General features: G+C 37.9%; 4 protein-coding genes across 4 annotated transcripts; 3 read left to right on the forward strand and 1 right to left on the reverse strand.

The window, feature by feature from the left end:
• Window positions 1–2,815: 2,815 nt before the first annotated feature.
• On the forward strand, window positions 2,816–4,233 carry FDP41_011632 (uncharacterized protein; the record flags this gene model as incomplete). The annotated part of the gene is made up of 2 exons (XM_044702062.1): window positions 2,816–4,079; window positions 4,139–4,233. The coding sequence occupies 2 exons, from the start codon at window positions 2,816–2,818 to the stop codon at window positions 4,231–4,233; spliced, it is 1,359 nt and encodes a 452-aa protein (XP_044567415.1).
• Window positions 4,234–4,505: 272 nt separating this feature from the next.
• Window positions 4,506–8,411, forward strand: FDP41_011633 (uncharacterized protein; the record flags this gene model as incomplete). The annotated part of the gene is made up of 5 exons (XM_044702063.1): window positions 4,506–5,960; window positions 6,089–6,214; window positions 6,796–7,074; window positions 7,215–7,517; window positions 7,653–8,411. The coding sequence occupies 5 exons, from the start codon at window positions 4,506–4,508 to the stop codon at window positions 8,409–8,411; spliced, it is 2,922 nt and encodes a 973-aa protein (XP_044567416.1).
• A 119-nt stretch (window positions 8,412–8,530) lies between these two features.
• FDP41_011634 (uncharacterized protein) lies at window positions 8,531–13,744 on the reverse strand (the record flags this gene model as incomplete). Its single annotated transcript, XM_044702064.1, has 1 exon — window positions 8,531–13,744. One exon carries the CDS (start codon window positions 13,742–13,744, stop codon window positions 8,531–8,533), a length of 5,214 nt encoding a protein of 1,737 aa, XP_044567417.1.
• A 1,220-nt stretch (window positions 13,745–14,964) lies between these two features.
• FDP41_011635 (uncharacterized protein) lies at window positions 14,965–16,806 on the forward strand (the record flags this gene model as incomplete). The annotated part of the gene is made up of 1 exon (XM_044702065.1): window positions 14,965–16,806. One exon carries the CDS (start codon window positions 14,965–14,967, stop codon window positions 16,804–16,806), a length of 1,842 nt encoding a protein of 613 aa, XP_044567418.1.
• Between the last annotated feature and the right edge of the window lie 15 nt (window positions 16,807–16,821).

Here is a 16,821-nt window from a genome sequence, read left to right on the forward strand (position 1 = left end):
AATCATTACCATCCACCTTCAACAATGTGATTGGCTCTTTCGTCAAGTAAGATTTAGGAATGTCACATCCAACCATTTCTCTCTTACTAATAACCACTTTGAAAATCCTTTCGATTGATTTTCAAATTTTCTTTTCAACCGTTCATAAAGATGATAAATATAAGAAGAATTATTTTCAAGAGTTTGAGATGAATGATTCCACGAGATGGGTGATTGCACTTGTAACGCATGAAAATCAATTAAAATAATTTTCATTGTTCTATGTGTTTCTGCGAAAGCCTCTAAATGATTGTTGATGATAATTTTGAGTAGTTAGTTTCCGAAACAATTTGATCGATGTGATGCTGAGAGAGCATTCTTTTCATTTTTTCTCGCCTATTTTTTGAAGATTAAGGTTATTGTGTCGTAATTCTGTGTGTATGAATTAACACATCTCGTCATACAATTTGCCCATCATCATGGTAGTTGTTTCAATATCGATATTATTATTATTGACTACTTCCATTTAGAAACACCTACAAAATAATGATTGGCTAATTAATATTTGACAATATTGTTTTTGAAATTCCAATTTCAGTTTACTGAACACCAGACGAATAAGCATTCGGAAAAACATGCGACAAGCCTCTGGTTTTTTAAATCGTCTCTCACTGCAAGGGCTGTCCTTCCGATAATTGTTGGATGGTAAATTCTCCATCCAAAGATTCAAAAACTTTCACATGAATACATTCGGAATCACTCACTTGAATTTTCAGTTTATGATTCACACCCGCCACCACTTGAATTTCATGAGACAACACTTTAAAGTTTTTTGAAGAATAGTTCATTAGCCTTTCGGAGAGTGATAGTAGCAGTGGTACAATCTTTTCTAACACTCGTTGTTGCTCCTCTTGGGAAGCACTTGAATATCCTCCAGCCATTTCGGAATAATTTGGTAATGATGGTGTTGATGATAATTTTTTGTTTGATGATGTTTAGGAAGGAAGGAGACGAATGCCAAGAAGTGCCAAAAAGGAATTAAATCAAAGAATTTGACTTCAAAGAAAAGAGAATCAAGCCATTAGATGACAAAGGTTGGACGAAGAGCGCCACCACGTTAGATCAATTTCGTGAATTTTCCAGGCCTTCGTTTTCAATGATTGAGCTATCGAGGAAGAAAGATTATGAAAGAAATCTCACACGAATTTGGGTTATTCATAGAACCATTAAGCAAATCAAACTGTGAGGCCAAGAGGATTTCATGGGTAGCAAGGACCATCTTGGCTATTCCTTGCCGCAGGTTTGATGGTGTTTCGAAGACGTAATCAACAAGAACAGTTTGGTTAATTTTAAGGAACAAATGGGTTTGTGGGATTTTCTGCATATTTTGACAATTGACTTTATTCAGCAGAGTCCCGAGCATTAATTAAGATTTGAGAAGATAAACTCCAAAAAACGCTCAGGGGAAAAAAGGAGAAAACCAATAAACGTAAGGAAGCAGGAAGGATGAAGGCAGAGACGAAAACTCCATGATGTGAAGTCACATTTAAGCAATTGCTTGATAAATCCATGAAAATTATGATAACATGATAGATTAAATTAATGATTAATACAATAATTAAAATATTGGATTAGCTCAATAAAATCCTTGTCGAAAAGATTCGAATCAAGGTGGACCTGCACTGTCACAATGTTCTTCCTTACCACAAGAACATTCTGATCAGCGAAAAAGGTACCTGAATAAGCTTAAGAAAGCAAGTGGGTGGGAAGTCCTAAGCAAATCAAAGCGTGAGAATTTGCAGAAAATTTTTTGAGGATGAAAATATTTTTCGTTGCTAAACCAAACTCTTTTAATATTTACAATCGAAACATTCATGCCCTTCACTTCGTTCAGAACATATCATGCACTAAACTATAATTAATTTATTACCTTGACTGTGCAGTTATGAAGGAAAAATATGATAGTGGAGACCTTGTGATGGTTCTTTTGATGTTCACAACAAATAAATTCAGGGATGGGTTTATTCGATGATAAACGTTGTTCGATGGTTTTATGTACATTATTTACAAGCCGAACGTAAGATACGTAGTGACTTCCTAGCAGGCACCCCGGAAGTAAAGGTGTTTAAACTGCTCACGATAACAGCAGCAACCCCTGGGATTCGAACGCTGGACCAGTTGGCTGCCACAGTTCCAGAAAAACCACTCGGCCATATGCGAGCAGCATGTTCACAACAAATAAATGAACCCAAATATTGTTTCCAGAAATTATAATTTTCTTCGTTCCAATATTTTGTTTGTGAATCTTCACGTTTAAAGCGCTTGATTTTTTCCTTCATCAACCAAGATTCAGGAATGTGACATCCAAAATATTCATATTCAAGTCTCTGATTTTTCAAATCTTTGAAAAACTTCAAAGCTTCATCGAATGAAATCTCTGTTGTTGGATCTTGTTTTAAATAGACTTTGAAAATCTTATCCGAAATGACAGAAATTTATTCAGCAAAACCTATGAAAAAATGGGAACTTTATACGCTAAAGGTCAATATTTGAGTTTTGCCTCCAATATGAGTCAAGTCAATGCTGTTGATACCTATGTCATTTACGTGAAGTAGAAAATAACTCCGCGGAGTTTGAAAGACTATAAATTTCGTTTGACTTTTTCGATCTGATTCGACTACTACCAAAAACAAAATGTCATTATGATATCATCACATTCGTGGCAATCCTTGTAATCTTTGCTTTTTCATCACCGATAATATCATCATCACTCCGCGACCGATCATTGCCACCACATGCACACACACCGATTGAAAAACAAGAGACAACACTGACCATGGATCCAATGCAAGAAGAAATGTTTGACATCAATCAATTGATGAAATACAAGTTGCCTGACTCCTCTCGAACCTTTTTAGAGACTAGTTCTTCACTTCAAAATTTTGTTGTCCATGACCCGGGAGAAGCGACATCTCTCTCCAGAAAAGCTTTCAATGCAGATTTAGATGCAAGGCAAAATGTTTCATTCCTCTTCTATGTTTCTAACAATATGAGTAATGATGGGCTTTCCAATATATGGTGTGAAAATTTTAACACTCCATGTGTGACCATGTCACAAATTTTCACTCGACTTGATGACCTCATGAAAATATTCATCAACAAGGACAGCATCTCGAACAGCAGTGGTGCTGTTTTCAACGTTCATGTGTCGATTGTACTTCTCAATGATACGAATGCTAATGTTTTTTGCACTTCCGACTTTGTATTAGTGACACCTCAATCTCCAAAGTTCAATTATTTGTTTGAATTTTATTCATATCGATACTACTCAAATGTTGTGATTCTTCAAAAACTGCAGTGTGTGACACCCCTCATGAGTGTTCGTTCAGATATTACTCGAATATATTTTCATGAACTAGAATTGACACTTCGAGTATATTCCAAACCTGGACTTAGTTTTGAAACGTACAATTGTTATATTTTGAATTCTTTATTTAGCATTGGATATAACACCGATTTTGCAGATACTGCAAATGAAAATGTAACCAAAGCAAAGGATGTAATTTTTGAATATGTTTTTTCTCAAGAACAATTAGCGAGCTCGTTTTACTTTGGAAATTTTGAAAATGCACATTTCGGAAATGTAACGTTGACAAATGTTGTTTCATCTAGTTTCAGAAATATCAACCATTTAAAAATGATGGACTGCATGATTCCCAAAGGAAGTTATTATTTCTTCAACTCAATTACTTTACAATTTCTGAACCTAAGAGCGAAAACGATGGCTATTAAAATGAGTAAAGTGGATTCCTGTGAGATTGCAAATTCCATGTTTGCACTTTCTGGTTACTATTTGCCAATTATTTTAGCCGAATTTGGGAGAGAACTTGTGGTTCTTAACGTGGTTGTTTGGAAAGTCGACCAATTTATGGCTGTGAATGCATACGAAACTGTATTGTTCAAAGAGTTGAATATATTTAATTGTTCAGTGGACCTGAATGCACCAAGATTGCAACGATCTGTCATTGATGTGATTGCAACTTCTACTGTCACTATTGAAGACTCTCAATTTTCATACAATTATGGGCAATTTGGAGGAGGTAAGTCATCATTTTGAATTCAATTCTGATCATGTTCTTTACGATATTTTAATATTCAGCCTTTTTTTTCGAAACTCTCGCCACCTTACGAATCAATAGTAGCACCTTTATTGGATGTCGTTCATCACATAGTGGTGGTTCCATATTCATTTAAAGCTTTTCTGAAAATTCCTTCATGCAACCTCACTCCTTTATTCGCAATTCCAAATTTATCAAAAATTATGCACAAGTCTATGGAGGTGCTCTTTATCTCACCAGTGCCAAACGATTTTCCCTTTTAGAGAATGAATTTTCAGAAAATACAGCACAACTTTCAGGAGGCGCTGTTTTTATTTCACGTGATGCCTTGACAGTTCCTTGAATGGATATCTCTTTGTGAAAAATCAAGTTCTCTTCAATGTGGCCACAGCCATCGATAAGAATATCATGTACAAGCTTCATGACGGAGCTGGTGGTGCCATTTCAATTCTTTACAATGCAAAAACTTTTTCTGACATGTATGGTCAAGCTCGATTTGTTGGTAATAGAGCGTCCCGAGGAGGAGCATTCTATTTAGGTGGAAGATTTAAAGATTTACAACTTTTTGGAGGAAAATTGCAATTTGAAGCAAATGATGCAAGTATGGCTGGTGGAGGAATATTTATTGAAATGTCACAAGGTTTTCCACCCTCTTCGTTTCTAGAATCAGGAATTTTGTTTAAGGAGAATAAGGCGGGAATGGCTGGAAATGATTATTCCACATCGTGTCAAAACTTGATACTTGATAGAGTGAGCTTGGAGGAAGTCGAGATTGGGAAACCTACTTCTATTGGGATGAACATGGTTGCTTCCTTCAATCAAAGCCTGTCTCTTGGTTTCGAAAAACTTGTTCTCTACCATCCATCCCTCCTTTTGAAAATTAACAAGTTGGCATTTAACACAGTCATATTCACACCCTATTTAACAAGCAACAACATGTCACAGCAAAATGTATTTTCTGATCCTTTAAGTATTTTCGTTGTAACAGAGATTGACAAGATGGTTCAATTTAATTTAACTTTGAAACCATGTGAGGAGGGATTTCGACTCGTAGATCAAGTCGTGGATGGAAAAGTAGTATACAGTTGTGAACCACATGTGGATACTCTGACATTGATTATTTCGATTGTAGTACCTCTTTCAGTTGTCATGTTATTGGTGGGAATTGCTTTAATTTATGGAATCGTGTTTGTCATTGCCAAACTACGACTCTTGAGGAGAAAAGAGAAAGCAGAAAGAGACTTGGAAAGAAAACTCATGGATAAGAGAATGGTATTTAATTTGAGTGAGGATGAGATTCATAGTCAAGTCCATACAGAGCTTGACGCGAACTCGACTACTCACTTGAACCATTCAAAGAGTGGTCGCCCCAAAAGCCAAAAATCATCCACAGAGATGGACGCACCTCTATTGGAAAAATCCTTCTTGCTTGAACCGATTGAATATCTCAATAAGAAAAGCCAGACTCCTTCTTTCATAATTTCTGTTGATAAATTGCAAATTATAAAGAAAATAGGAGAAGGAGGCAACGGAGTAGTCTACCTCGCGAAATGGATGAATCTGGATGTTGCCATAAAATCATTGAAAGCAGCTGATGATCAAGAGTTTGAAAAAGAGGCCTTAATATTGAGTAATTTGAGGCATCCAAACATTGTACCCTTCTATGAATTGTGCATAACTGAGAATAGTCGATATATTGTGACACAATATCTGGCAAAAGGAAGTTTAGATAAGGTGCTATATCAATGCAGAATAGGCAAAGAAGTGTTGACACTCAAGCAAAGAATTGAAATTTTGTTAGGAACCTCTCATGGAATGGAGTATTTGCATTCTCTGAGACCTGTCATTGTTCACAGAGATTTGGTAAGTTGTTGTTCTTCATCAAGAGATTATGCGCTTCACACTATTGGCTCTTTTCGTGAATATTTCACCTTGCAATTAATGTTGCTCACATGATTATATTCATCATTCAAACACACACACTCTCATAGAAACCTGCAAACATTCTTCTTGATGAGCACAACACAAGCAAGGTGTGTGACTTTGGTCTTGTGAAACTCATTGGCAGTACGCTTCAAACAACCATGACCACCAACATTGGCACCATGTTGTATGAGGTATTATTCGTGTGTTTGGTGAAGGAAATTCGGAACGATTGAGATCCACAGTGAAATCCTATATTGAATTGATGAAACAATGTTGGGATCAAGAGCCTCGACAGAGACCCGAGTTCTCCGAGATTACTCAACTCTTACAACAAATTCTCGGATTGCTTTGATTATCAACTAACCATGCAGACCATGCAAACAACTACATGTTGTTGTTGGTGGTGGATGGATGTGAGTGTACACGTTGTTGGTGAGAATTAGAAGATCATTTGAGGGTTGTGTTCATCACGAATCGTAATTTTTTGAATTGCGCGCTGTCCATTACAGGAAGTTTCTTTCCAATTATTTTTTTCTCCTTTTTTGATTTTACATCAATCCCATAACACCTTGCAATTTTTTCTTCAATTTTTAACTATCTCTTATGCATTCAGACCATCACTGCCACTCTTCAGCTGATCTCGAACACACCCAAAAAAACAACATCATGAGCAGTACCCTTCTTCTGGACTCTCTCTCGAAAGTCTCCCAAACATTTGGTAACAAGAAAGATTTGTCTTGTTTCCAATTTGAATGACCATCAAACGAAACAGCACACATCTTCCTCGAATCACCTCTTTCATCATCAACCTTTTCACAAACAACACTCTTCCACTTCACACTATCAAGTCTCATACTTTCAGAGCAACAAGAGTTTGAAGTTTGCGTCGTCGTCCCTCAAAACTTACTTTTCAAAATCTTCTTCACTGATACAATCTTCCTCTAATTCCACCAATGTTGACCATAACAACCACAGCCAACTCACCAACAATTACAGCATTGGGACCGTGTATGAAATTGCGGATCTTCCTCTTTCGCCAATCACTCTGAAGGTAAGTTTCCTTTTCAAGAAATGAATTCTTTTGGGATGTGACCAACTTTTTGAAAATCCATGATTACGCACGTTCATCTTGCCTATTCATTTCCACCTCCTATACAATCAATGTAATTAATCATACTGTTGACTCTCTAGATGATCATGTCCTTTGGCAAAAACATCAATCAACAAACACTTCAAGGAGCTTCTTATTGGTTGAAGGACGAACTGCCGAAACGTTTAGCTCGACAAGTCAAACAATTAGATACACTACCTCATGGTTTGAATCTCATGCCATCGATTCGAAAAGTTCGAGACTTGTACTTGTCAAATTTTAATGATGTCATGGCGTACAATGAGTTAATGTCGACTAGAGGAAAAGATGAAGGATTGCAATTTACAAGAAAATTGCAAGACATTTATGATCGACATAAATCGACCATCATTAATGTGGCAAAGGTAAGTATATTGATCTTCATCGTTTTTATGGATTGGTTATATTACAACAAATTTCATAATTTCTCATCACACTGCATATCTCTCATGAATCGATGTTTAACAACATGACCTTCAAATGTCATCAACTTGATTTAGGGAGTCTACGAACTGAAAACCAAAATGAAGGAATCCATCTTTAAGAATTCTCCAGCCTTTGATTTCTCAGAATATGCAGATCTTCATGCCGCTCTCGACAGTTTTCACATCAACAGAATTGGAATGCGTACCATCATTGGACAACACTTGTGTCTTCATGAACAAGCCAACCAACCAAGGAAAGGTTTCATTGGTCTCGTTGAAATGGAAACCAATCCAGCCCTTGTAGCACAACAAGCGATCGAACATGCCTCTGATTTGTGTCGAATGACTTTTGGCACTGCACCTCAAGTGATTATAAAAGGAGACACAAGTATTGTCTTTCCCTATGTTCCAAGTTATTTGTATTATATCTTGTTTGAATTGCTGAAAAATTCAATGAGAGCCACAGTTGAAAATCATAATCATTCCAATCTGCCTCCCATCATCATTACGATTTCAGCTTCCAGTGACATTAAGAATCGAGAACACGTATGTGTGAAAATTTCAGACGAGGGAAAAGGAATTCCAAGAAGAGATTTGCATAAAATTTGGACTCACCTCTATACCACAGCTACCAATAATGTGGATTTGATGAATGATGACAGTTATTCAGAGTTGAACGGACCTTTTTCAGGATTTGGCTACGGTCTTCCTCTCTCTCGTTTGTATGCTCAATATTGGGGAGGTGATCTTCAACTCATGACAATGGAAGGGAATGGAACCGATTGCTACTTGTATTTGCATTGTTTAGGAGAGACTGAGGAGGTCATCCACTAAGGTCTCTCTTAATGTTGTATTTTTATTACAAACTTAAATGTAAATAAACAAAAGATCAATCAATGATCATGAAATCAAAGTCTCATCATTTAATTGATTGTTGATAACCCATATTTCTTTTACTTCTTCAATCTCTGTGCAGATATGCTCTTAATCATTTCATAAAGTGGGTAAACCTTCTCAACCTTATTTGTCATTGAAGAAGCTTTCATCATGATCGCATACCCCTTATAATAAAATTCAGGATCACACAACAAATGGAATTCAACATTACAAAACTTGCCATTTGATTGCCACAACAACATTGAGTTTTGTCTGCGTTTCTCATATTGGTATTTAAGATCTAAGAGTGTGAATTTTTGTGAAGAATTTTCGCTCTGAGTATTGAACAATGCAATACCATCTCCACTCAACTTGATTCCAACATAGGCTTGTTCTCTGTTGACATTGTCACTGCATTCCTCAAAGAAGTCTTCATCTCTAAGGCTCATTCTCTTCTTGAATTGTTCAGGTGTTTCATGTGGAATGTTTGGAACTGCATATACAAGTTTGATGCTTCTCTGTTTCATCAATGAATCAGTAATGGTGAATCTTACTGTCAATGGATAAGGCATATAGTAAGGAATCATTCTTATTGCTTTACCAGAACTAGCGACAAGTCCCTCCAATGGGAAGGATGACTCGATTTTGTAATCCTGTGAAGTAGCTCCAGCTCCAATATTGAAATTATTGCAATACACATATTTTCCATGAGCATCACTCTTTTCAATGACTGTCAATAACTCTCCATGATGTACTCCGACAGTTCTTGCAACAGTTGCTGCTTGCCAATAGGCTGCCACAGTGTCTTGCATTGGCTTCCAAGTTTGGTCATGATCTAAATACTCCACAAGCAATTTAGTTACAGAAATTGGAGATGACGAAGTGTTGGTAAAGGTAAAGGTGTGAATTCCGAAAGAAACTGATTTGTTTCCTTGGTTCACCTCAAACACACCATTTCGATCAGCCAAGCTTGACATTGATGGAGGATTAATTTTCACACATGAAGTTCCTTCCTCTGAGTATTCGACAAGTAAACTTGGATCGTTGTTGAGTTGTTGAAGTGGTCCCATTCCAGTGATGACTGGTGTGAATTTTTCAGAAATAACTTTGGAATAGTATTGAACCAATCCTTGTAAATCCTTTGTGCTTGTTGGTTTTGTTGAGGAAGAGTTTTGTGACGAAGATTGAACCTGTTCAGAGGTTGATGGCTCTTCTTCAAGTGGCGCAACCACTCTTTCAATGACTTGATGAGATGGATTTTTCTTTTTGTGTACTTTAGCATCTCGTTCACACAAACCAATTTCACAAGTAATGCATTCCATGACAGAATCAATTTCTTCTTCCAAATCTTCATGACAAGTTTTACAATGCTTGGTTGCTTGTTGTTTTTCAAGTAATTTCAAACGAGCTTGGAGTTTGTACTTTTCAACATCACCATCTTTAGGAAGAACAGTTCCTGTTCTTGTAGGAATTGGTTCATATGCAGCATACCCATACATTCTCAATGTACCTAACAACAAGCTTGTAGAGGATTCAAACTTCCAGTATCTCGCCTTAAATCCAGTTGGAGAGTCATCAATTTCAAAACGATTCAAATAAGGATAACGTTTGGAGTTCTCAATCTTTTTGTGGAATGGAATCCAAGGTTCATTTGGTCGAATCTTGCAAAATATTTTCACATCACTGAAATAATATTCTTGATCGGCACCATCGTACAAACAATGAGTATAATATTCAAAATATTTGAAAAAGTGAATATGTTCAAAATTCACAATTAAAGTTCCTCCACGACAACACACACCATATTCAGCAGTGTCATCCAATAATCCTTCTAATGTATTTTCAGCAAATGTATTATCATATGTTGGAAGTAACTTATTATCGCGCGTTTCATCATATTCATTGGAAATGGAAATACTGCTTGGAAGAATGGCGTTAACTTCACTTCCCTTGTAAGATGTTAGATGTGGAGCTTCTTGTTGATCTCTAGAAAGCAACAAACCCTTGGTTGTGTTGTATGGGATGAATGGTGCAACACCAAAGAATTGAAGCATACCAAATGAAATATCTCCACAAATTCTCTCAAATTTCCAATACCGTGCTTTGATTCCTTGCCCATTAAATTTCATGACATTCAATTTAGGATGATTGAAATATCTCTGATTAAATGTTTCGAATGGTGTCCAAGGATCGCTCTCTTTCACTTTGTAAGATAAGGTCAAATCACTTTCAATAGAATCAGTGAATGAAATTTTTTTGTGTTTCATAAATTCTAAATACTTGAATAAGAACACTGCTTCAAATTCAAGAATAATGTAGGAATGGACTTGTTGGGTAGTGGAATAACCTGCCGATCCAGTGTCATCAATAAGTCCTTCAATTGTATTTGTCGATTGATTGCCATGTTTGGAACTGATAATTCTGAGTGGTGCAATCACATTCACTTCACTACAGGATGACTCCTTGTAGAATGGCTCATCATCATTGGTTGGAACGATCTTTGGAATTACAGAATGATCTTGTCTTGTAATATTCATAATCACCTCCGAATGTTCTGTATTCTTAATGTTAAACTTTAACAATGGTGCATATGCATAACATCTCAACATTCCAAAACCAATTCTTGAGGTCAACCCTTGATTTGGTTGTTTTGTGAAACGGAAATATCTTGCTTCAACTCCTTCCATGAAAACCATAAATACATTTTGCACATTGGTTTGTAGTTTGGTAAATCTGATGCCGAATGGTATCCAAGGATCTCTACTGTTCAATTTGTATTCCATTGTGACTCCTTCAAGAGTTGAAGATTCCTTTCGTCCTCTTCCATCGACTTTTGTGTATTCCTTAATCTTTGGATGTTCTTTCCATGTAAAAAGCGCAAACTTGTAAACTCCATCAAAACAAATTTCACATTGAGGAAGTGTGGAATCATCGGTGACAAAACCATTGGTGCCACTTCCTTGTAATATCTCATCGATCACACTGTTATCTACTTTCTTATGATCAGTGGTGTAAAGTGCAACAGGTTTAATGAGATTAATTTGATCGCAGCCAGAGAATTTAAGTTTGGATTGTTCAGCTACTTCCTGTAGACTTGGAACAACGCCACTCTTTGTTTGAATAGGAACATAGGGAGTGTATCCATAGATTCTAAGCATACCAATTTCAATTAGTTGTCCTTTGGTAACCAATCTCCATTCCTTGGCCTTGATGGGTTTTTCAAAGGTAATGGTGTTCACTAATGGACTAAACTTGATATCCTTTTCTTCAATAGTTTTCAATAATGTCCATGTGTCTGAATCTTTCAATCGATATTCAATATTCACATCTTTCAAATAGTAAACTTTGTTATTGGTAGTATTCAACGTCATGTATTCCAAATATGTGAATAAATAAACATGTGCATATTTCAAAACTATTGATTGATGATAGGAAGAGGTCACAAAACCATAATCACCAGAATCATCCAACAATCCTTCTAAAGTATTTTCACGTCTTGAGTCTCCTTTTGAATCGATCGACTGAACAGGAATAAGGTTAACCTCAGGACCAGTATATTTTGGTTCCCACATTGATAGAGCCTCCTTTAGTGAGAGCACAACACCACTAATGGTCTTAATTGGTACATATGGACAATGGCCATACAATCGAACCATACCTAAGAAGAGATTATCAGGTTTCTCTCTAAAGAATCTCCAAAATCTTGCCTTGATTGGTGTTTCAAATTGAATGGTGTTCAATTGTGGATTGAGTTTGATGTTACTTTTCTCGATGGTAGTCAATGTGGTCCATTGAGCAGTGGCCTCAAGTTTGTACTGAACGGCTGTACCTTCCAATGATGAAATTTGCATACTTTCTCCCAATCTACTTGCTTTGAATTCCAAGAATGTGAACAAATAGACTGCATCGTAAATCAATTCAATCGATGAATTTGCACTTCTACCTGTACAAGCTCCATGTTGTCCAGAATAATCCAAAAGTCCTTCAATGTTATTTTTACCCCAACTATCTTTGGAAGACATTTTCAATTCTACTGGTGGAACAACATTTACATCTTCAGTGGATGGGTATTTTGGTTCGAGGCTATCTTGTTGTGAAGGTGTGAATGAAGTGCTTGATTGAGTAACAACAACATTACTAACAGTTGGAACTGTTGATTGAGTGACTACTACTGGTTGTTGTGGTAATGGTTGTGGAGGTTGCTGCTGTGGTTGTTGTTGAAATGGAGTTGTAGCTTGAACAGATGTTACAACTGGAGTGACTGGAGTGTGAGGTGTGGCAACAGATTGAGGTTGAACGACTCCGGTCTTGGTTTTAATGGCAACATATGGAGAATAGCCAAAGAGTCTAAGCATTCCAAAGAAGATTCCAGCTGTGTCCAACTTGAAGAATCTCCAGTATCTGGCCTTAATTGGATTAGGGAAATGGATGAAAACACTTTCCGGGTTGAGTTTGACATGTGATCTTTCGATAGTGGCCAACACGGACCATTCATCATCTTCTTTTACCTTGTATTGAACTTGAGTATCTTTCAAGAATTGCCATTGCATACTTTCGCCCAATCGACATGTCTTATACTCCAAGAATGTAAACAAGTGAACTCGATCAAAGGTCAAGGTAATATGTTGATTGTTTCCAGTACCTGTGCAAACACCATATTTTCCTGTATCATCTAAGAGACCCTCAATGGTGTTATCACCCCAACTATCTTTTGAAGTCATCTTCATTTCAATAGGTGCGATCACATTAACCTCACCGCTTGTGTGGAGAGGTTCATTCAAATCCTTCACTGCTACTGATGATGGTTCACTACCGTTGCCTGAGGATCCAGAAGAAGTTTCTTGAATGATCATTCCAGTTTTTGTTTTGATGTTCACAGCAGGAGCATCAAAAGCAAACATTCTCAATTTGCCAAAAGCAACCTCCTTGTTTCCAAAACAATCAAATTTCCAATATCTTGCTTGGACATTCAAGGTTACCTTTTGAAGTCCGTAACCATCTCTGAAGGAATACAAATCAGTCCATGGATCAGTTTCATTGACCCTGTAGCTCACGTCGGTTCCTCTCACACGTTGTTGATCATTGGGATATCTCTTGTTTTCGGTACACTCGAGATGAGAAAAGTTATAAACTCGGTCGAATTTCAACTCAATGCATGGTTTGTTTACAAACGTTGTAGAGCATCCATAATCACCACTTTCATCGAGTAGTCCTTCAATTGTGTTGTCTGATTTGTTGCATGCATTGCGAACAATTAATTCGGTGGGAGCTACCACGAAAGGAATTTTCATCTTGTAAAATGCCGACTCGGTATCGATATTGATGGAGGTAATGATCTGATGATATTTTTTGTGTATTTATATTTTTGGGGAAAAATGAGCCATTTCGATGTATTTCAAGAAACATCGTGGTGTTCTTCTTGTGGGGAACAAGGGAGGAACAAGACATGGACGGTTACTTTTGTGAATGAATGTTCGGAGAGGAAGGGTTTTTTATCTTGTTACATTCACTCTTCAATTCAAGGTCTCTTCCAAACCTACTGGAAACTGTGATCTCATACATACCAGTAACCTACTGGAAGTTAATGAATGTTGTCACAAATTCAAACATTGAACATTCAGCAGGGAATTACAGTGAAGTCTTGATATTCAAAATCTTTATACCTTATATTGGGAAACAACTGTGCATTCCCACTAAGAGTATTGACTGATGAATTAAATTTTGGTACAGAACTTCGAATTCCAAAGTAATTCAACATTCTACTACGTCACATGGAAAAGATTTTCACCAAGTTCATAAAAGAGAATTTACTTTACAATATTTGCGTCGTGCTTAAATAAATCTGCAAGAAATCCAAAATCCATCTCACTTTCCTCATCAGATGTGGAATTAATCCTTTGAATTTGTGCAACAAGATCATTCATGGAAACCTTTCCAATAAATAATTTCTTAACTTTCTGATACAAGTCATCAATAAAATTAACAAGTGATTTGTTGAAGACTTTCAAAAGTACAACAAAAAGCAACCACACCATATTCAATGCCTTCTGAACAGTGTCAATCAACGGTTTGGTAGAATTTAATAGAAACTTGATGAAAGTTTTTAAATAACCATCAAAATTATATCTGAATGAATCCTTTCCAGTAAATAGTGCAACAATTTCTACGATTGTAAAATATGACACTTGTAAAACGTCAACAATTAACAATTGTTTGGCAAAATTTTCTGTTTAGAACGGCTGGAACGAAGGGTGACAAAAGTATCAACAAGTTCTCATAATTCAAAGTCTTTAACAAATAAACTTCTGAAATTAATTCCCAAATCTTTCCCAAAAATTCGGATATAGTTTCGTCTTGAAAATCAAAAGGAGTTGAAATTGGAACGATCTTATCTTCAAAAAACAACAATGCCAATTGATTAAAATTAATCATATTCTTTGCTTTAGGGAATAATTGCCTCATTTCTCTACGTAGTTCACTGGTTGCATATGGATGGCAATTCATTGTGAAAATGGAAATATCTTTGGGTTTGGGTTTGGGTTTGGGTTTGGGTTTGGGTTTGGGTTTGGGTTTGGGTTTGGGTTTGGGTTTGGGTTTGGGTTTGGGTTTGGGTTTGGGTTTGGGTTTGGGTTTGGGTTTGGGTTTGGGTTTGGGTTTGGGTTTGGGTTTGGGTTTGGGTTTGGGTTTGGGTTTGGGTTTGGGTTTGGGTTTGGGTTTGGGTTTGGGTTTGGGTTTGGGTTTGGGTTTGGGTTTGGGTTTGGGTTTGGGTTTGGGTTTGGGTTTGGGTTTGGGTTTGGGTTTGGGTTTGGGTTTGGGTTTGGGTTTGGGTTTGGGTTTGGGTTTGGGTTTGGGTTTGGGTTTGGGTTTGGGTTTGGGTTTGGGTTTGGGTTTGGGTTTGGGTTTGGGTTTGGGTTTGGGTTTGGGTTTGGGTTTGGGTTTGGGTTTGGGTTTGGGTTTGGGTTTGGGTTTGGGTTTGGGTTTGGGTTTGGGTTTGGGTTTGGGTTTGGGTTTGGGTTTGGGTTTGGGTTTGGGTTTGGGTTTGGGTTTGGGTTTGGGTTTGGGTTTGGGTTTGGGTTTGGGTTTGGGTTTGGGTTTGGGTTTGGGTTTGGGTTTGGGTTTGGGTTTGGGTTTGGGTTTGGGTTTGGGTTTGGGTTTGGGTTTGGGTTTGGGTTTGGGTTTGGGTTTGGGTTTGGGTTTGGGTTTGGGTTTGGGTTTGGGTTTGGGTTTGGGTTTGGGTTTGGGTTTGGGTTTGGGTTTGGGTTTGGGTTTGGGTTTGGGTTTGGGTTTGGGTTTGGGTTTGGGTTTGGGTTTGGGTTTGGGTTTGGGTTTGGGTTTGGGTTTGGGTTTGGGTTTGGGTTTGGGTTTGGGTTTGGGTTTGGGTTTGGGTTTGGGTTTGGGTTTGGGTTTGGGTTTGGGTTTGGGTTTGGGTTTGGGTTTGGGTTTGGGTTTGGGTTTGGGTTTGGGTTTGGGTTTGGGTTTGGGTTTGGGTTTGGGTTTGGGTTTGGGTTTGGGTTTGGGTTTGGGTTTGGGTTTGGGTTTGGGTTTGGGTTTGGGTTTGGGTTTGGGTTTGGGTTTGGGTTTGGGTTTGGGTTTGGGTTTGGGTTTGGGTTTGGGTTTGGGTTTGGGTTTGGGTTTGGGTTTGGGTTTGGGTTTGGGTTTGGGTTTGGGTTTGGGTTTGGGTTTGGGTTTGGGTTTGGGTTTGGGTTTGGGTTTGGGTTTGGGTTTGGGTTTGGGTTTGGGTTTGGGTTTGGGTTTGGGTTTGGGTTTGGGTTTGGGTTTGGGTTTTGGGTTTGGGTTTGGGTTTGGGTTTGGGTTTGGGTTTGGGTTTGGGTTTGGGTTTGGGTTTTGGGTTTGGGTTTGGGTTTGGGTTTGGGTTTGGGTTTGGGTTTGGGTTTGGGTTTGGGTTTGGGTTTGGGTTTGGGTTTGGGTTTGGGTTTGGGTTTGGGTTTGGGTTTGGGTTTGGGTTTGGGTTTGGGTTTGGGTTTGGGTTTGGGTTTGGGTTTGGGTTTTGGGTTTGGGTTTGGGTTTGGGTTTGGGTTTGGGTTTGGGTTTGGGTTTGGGTTTTGGGTTTGGGTTTGGGTTTGGGTTTGGGTTTGGGTTTGGGTTTGGGTTTGGGTTTGGGTTTGGGTTTGGGTTTGGGTTTGGGTTTGGGTTTGGGTTTGGGTTTTGGGTTTGGGTTTGGGTTTGGGTTTGGGTTTGGGTTTGGGTTTGGGTTTGGGTTTGGGTTTGGGTTTGGGTTTTGGGTTTGGGTTTGGGTTTGGGTTTGGGTTTGGGTTTGGGTTTGGGTTTGGGTTTGGGTTTGGGTTTTGGGTTTGGGTTTGGGTTTGGGTTTAGGTTTGGGTTTGGAGTTTAGGTTTAGGTTTGGGTT

The sequence above is a fragment of the Naegleria fowleri genome (genome assembly GCF_008403515.1).
Source record: "Naegleria fowleri strain ATCC 30894 chromosome Unknown tig9, whole genome shotgun sequence".
Taxonomy (NCBI): Eukaryota; Heterolobosea; class Eutetramitea; order Acrasida; family Naegleriidae; genus Naegleria; species Naegleria fowleri.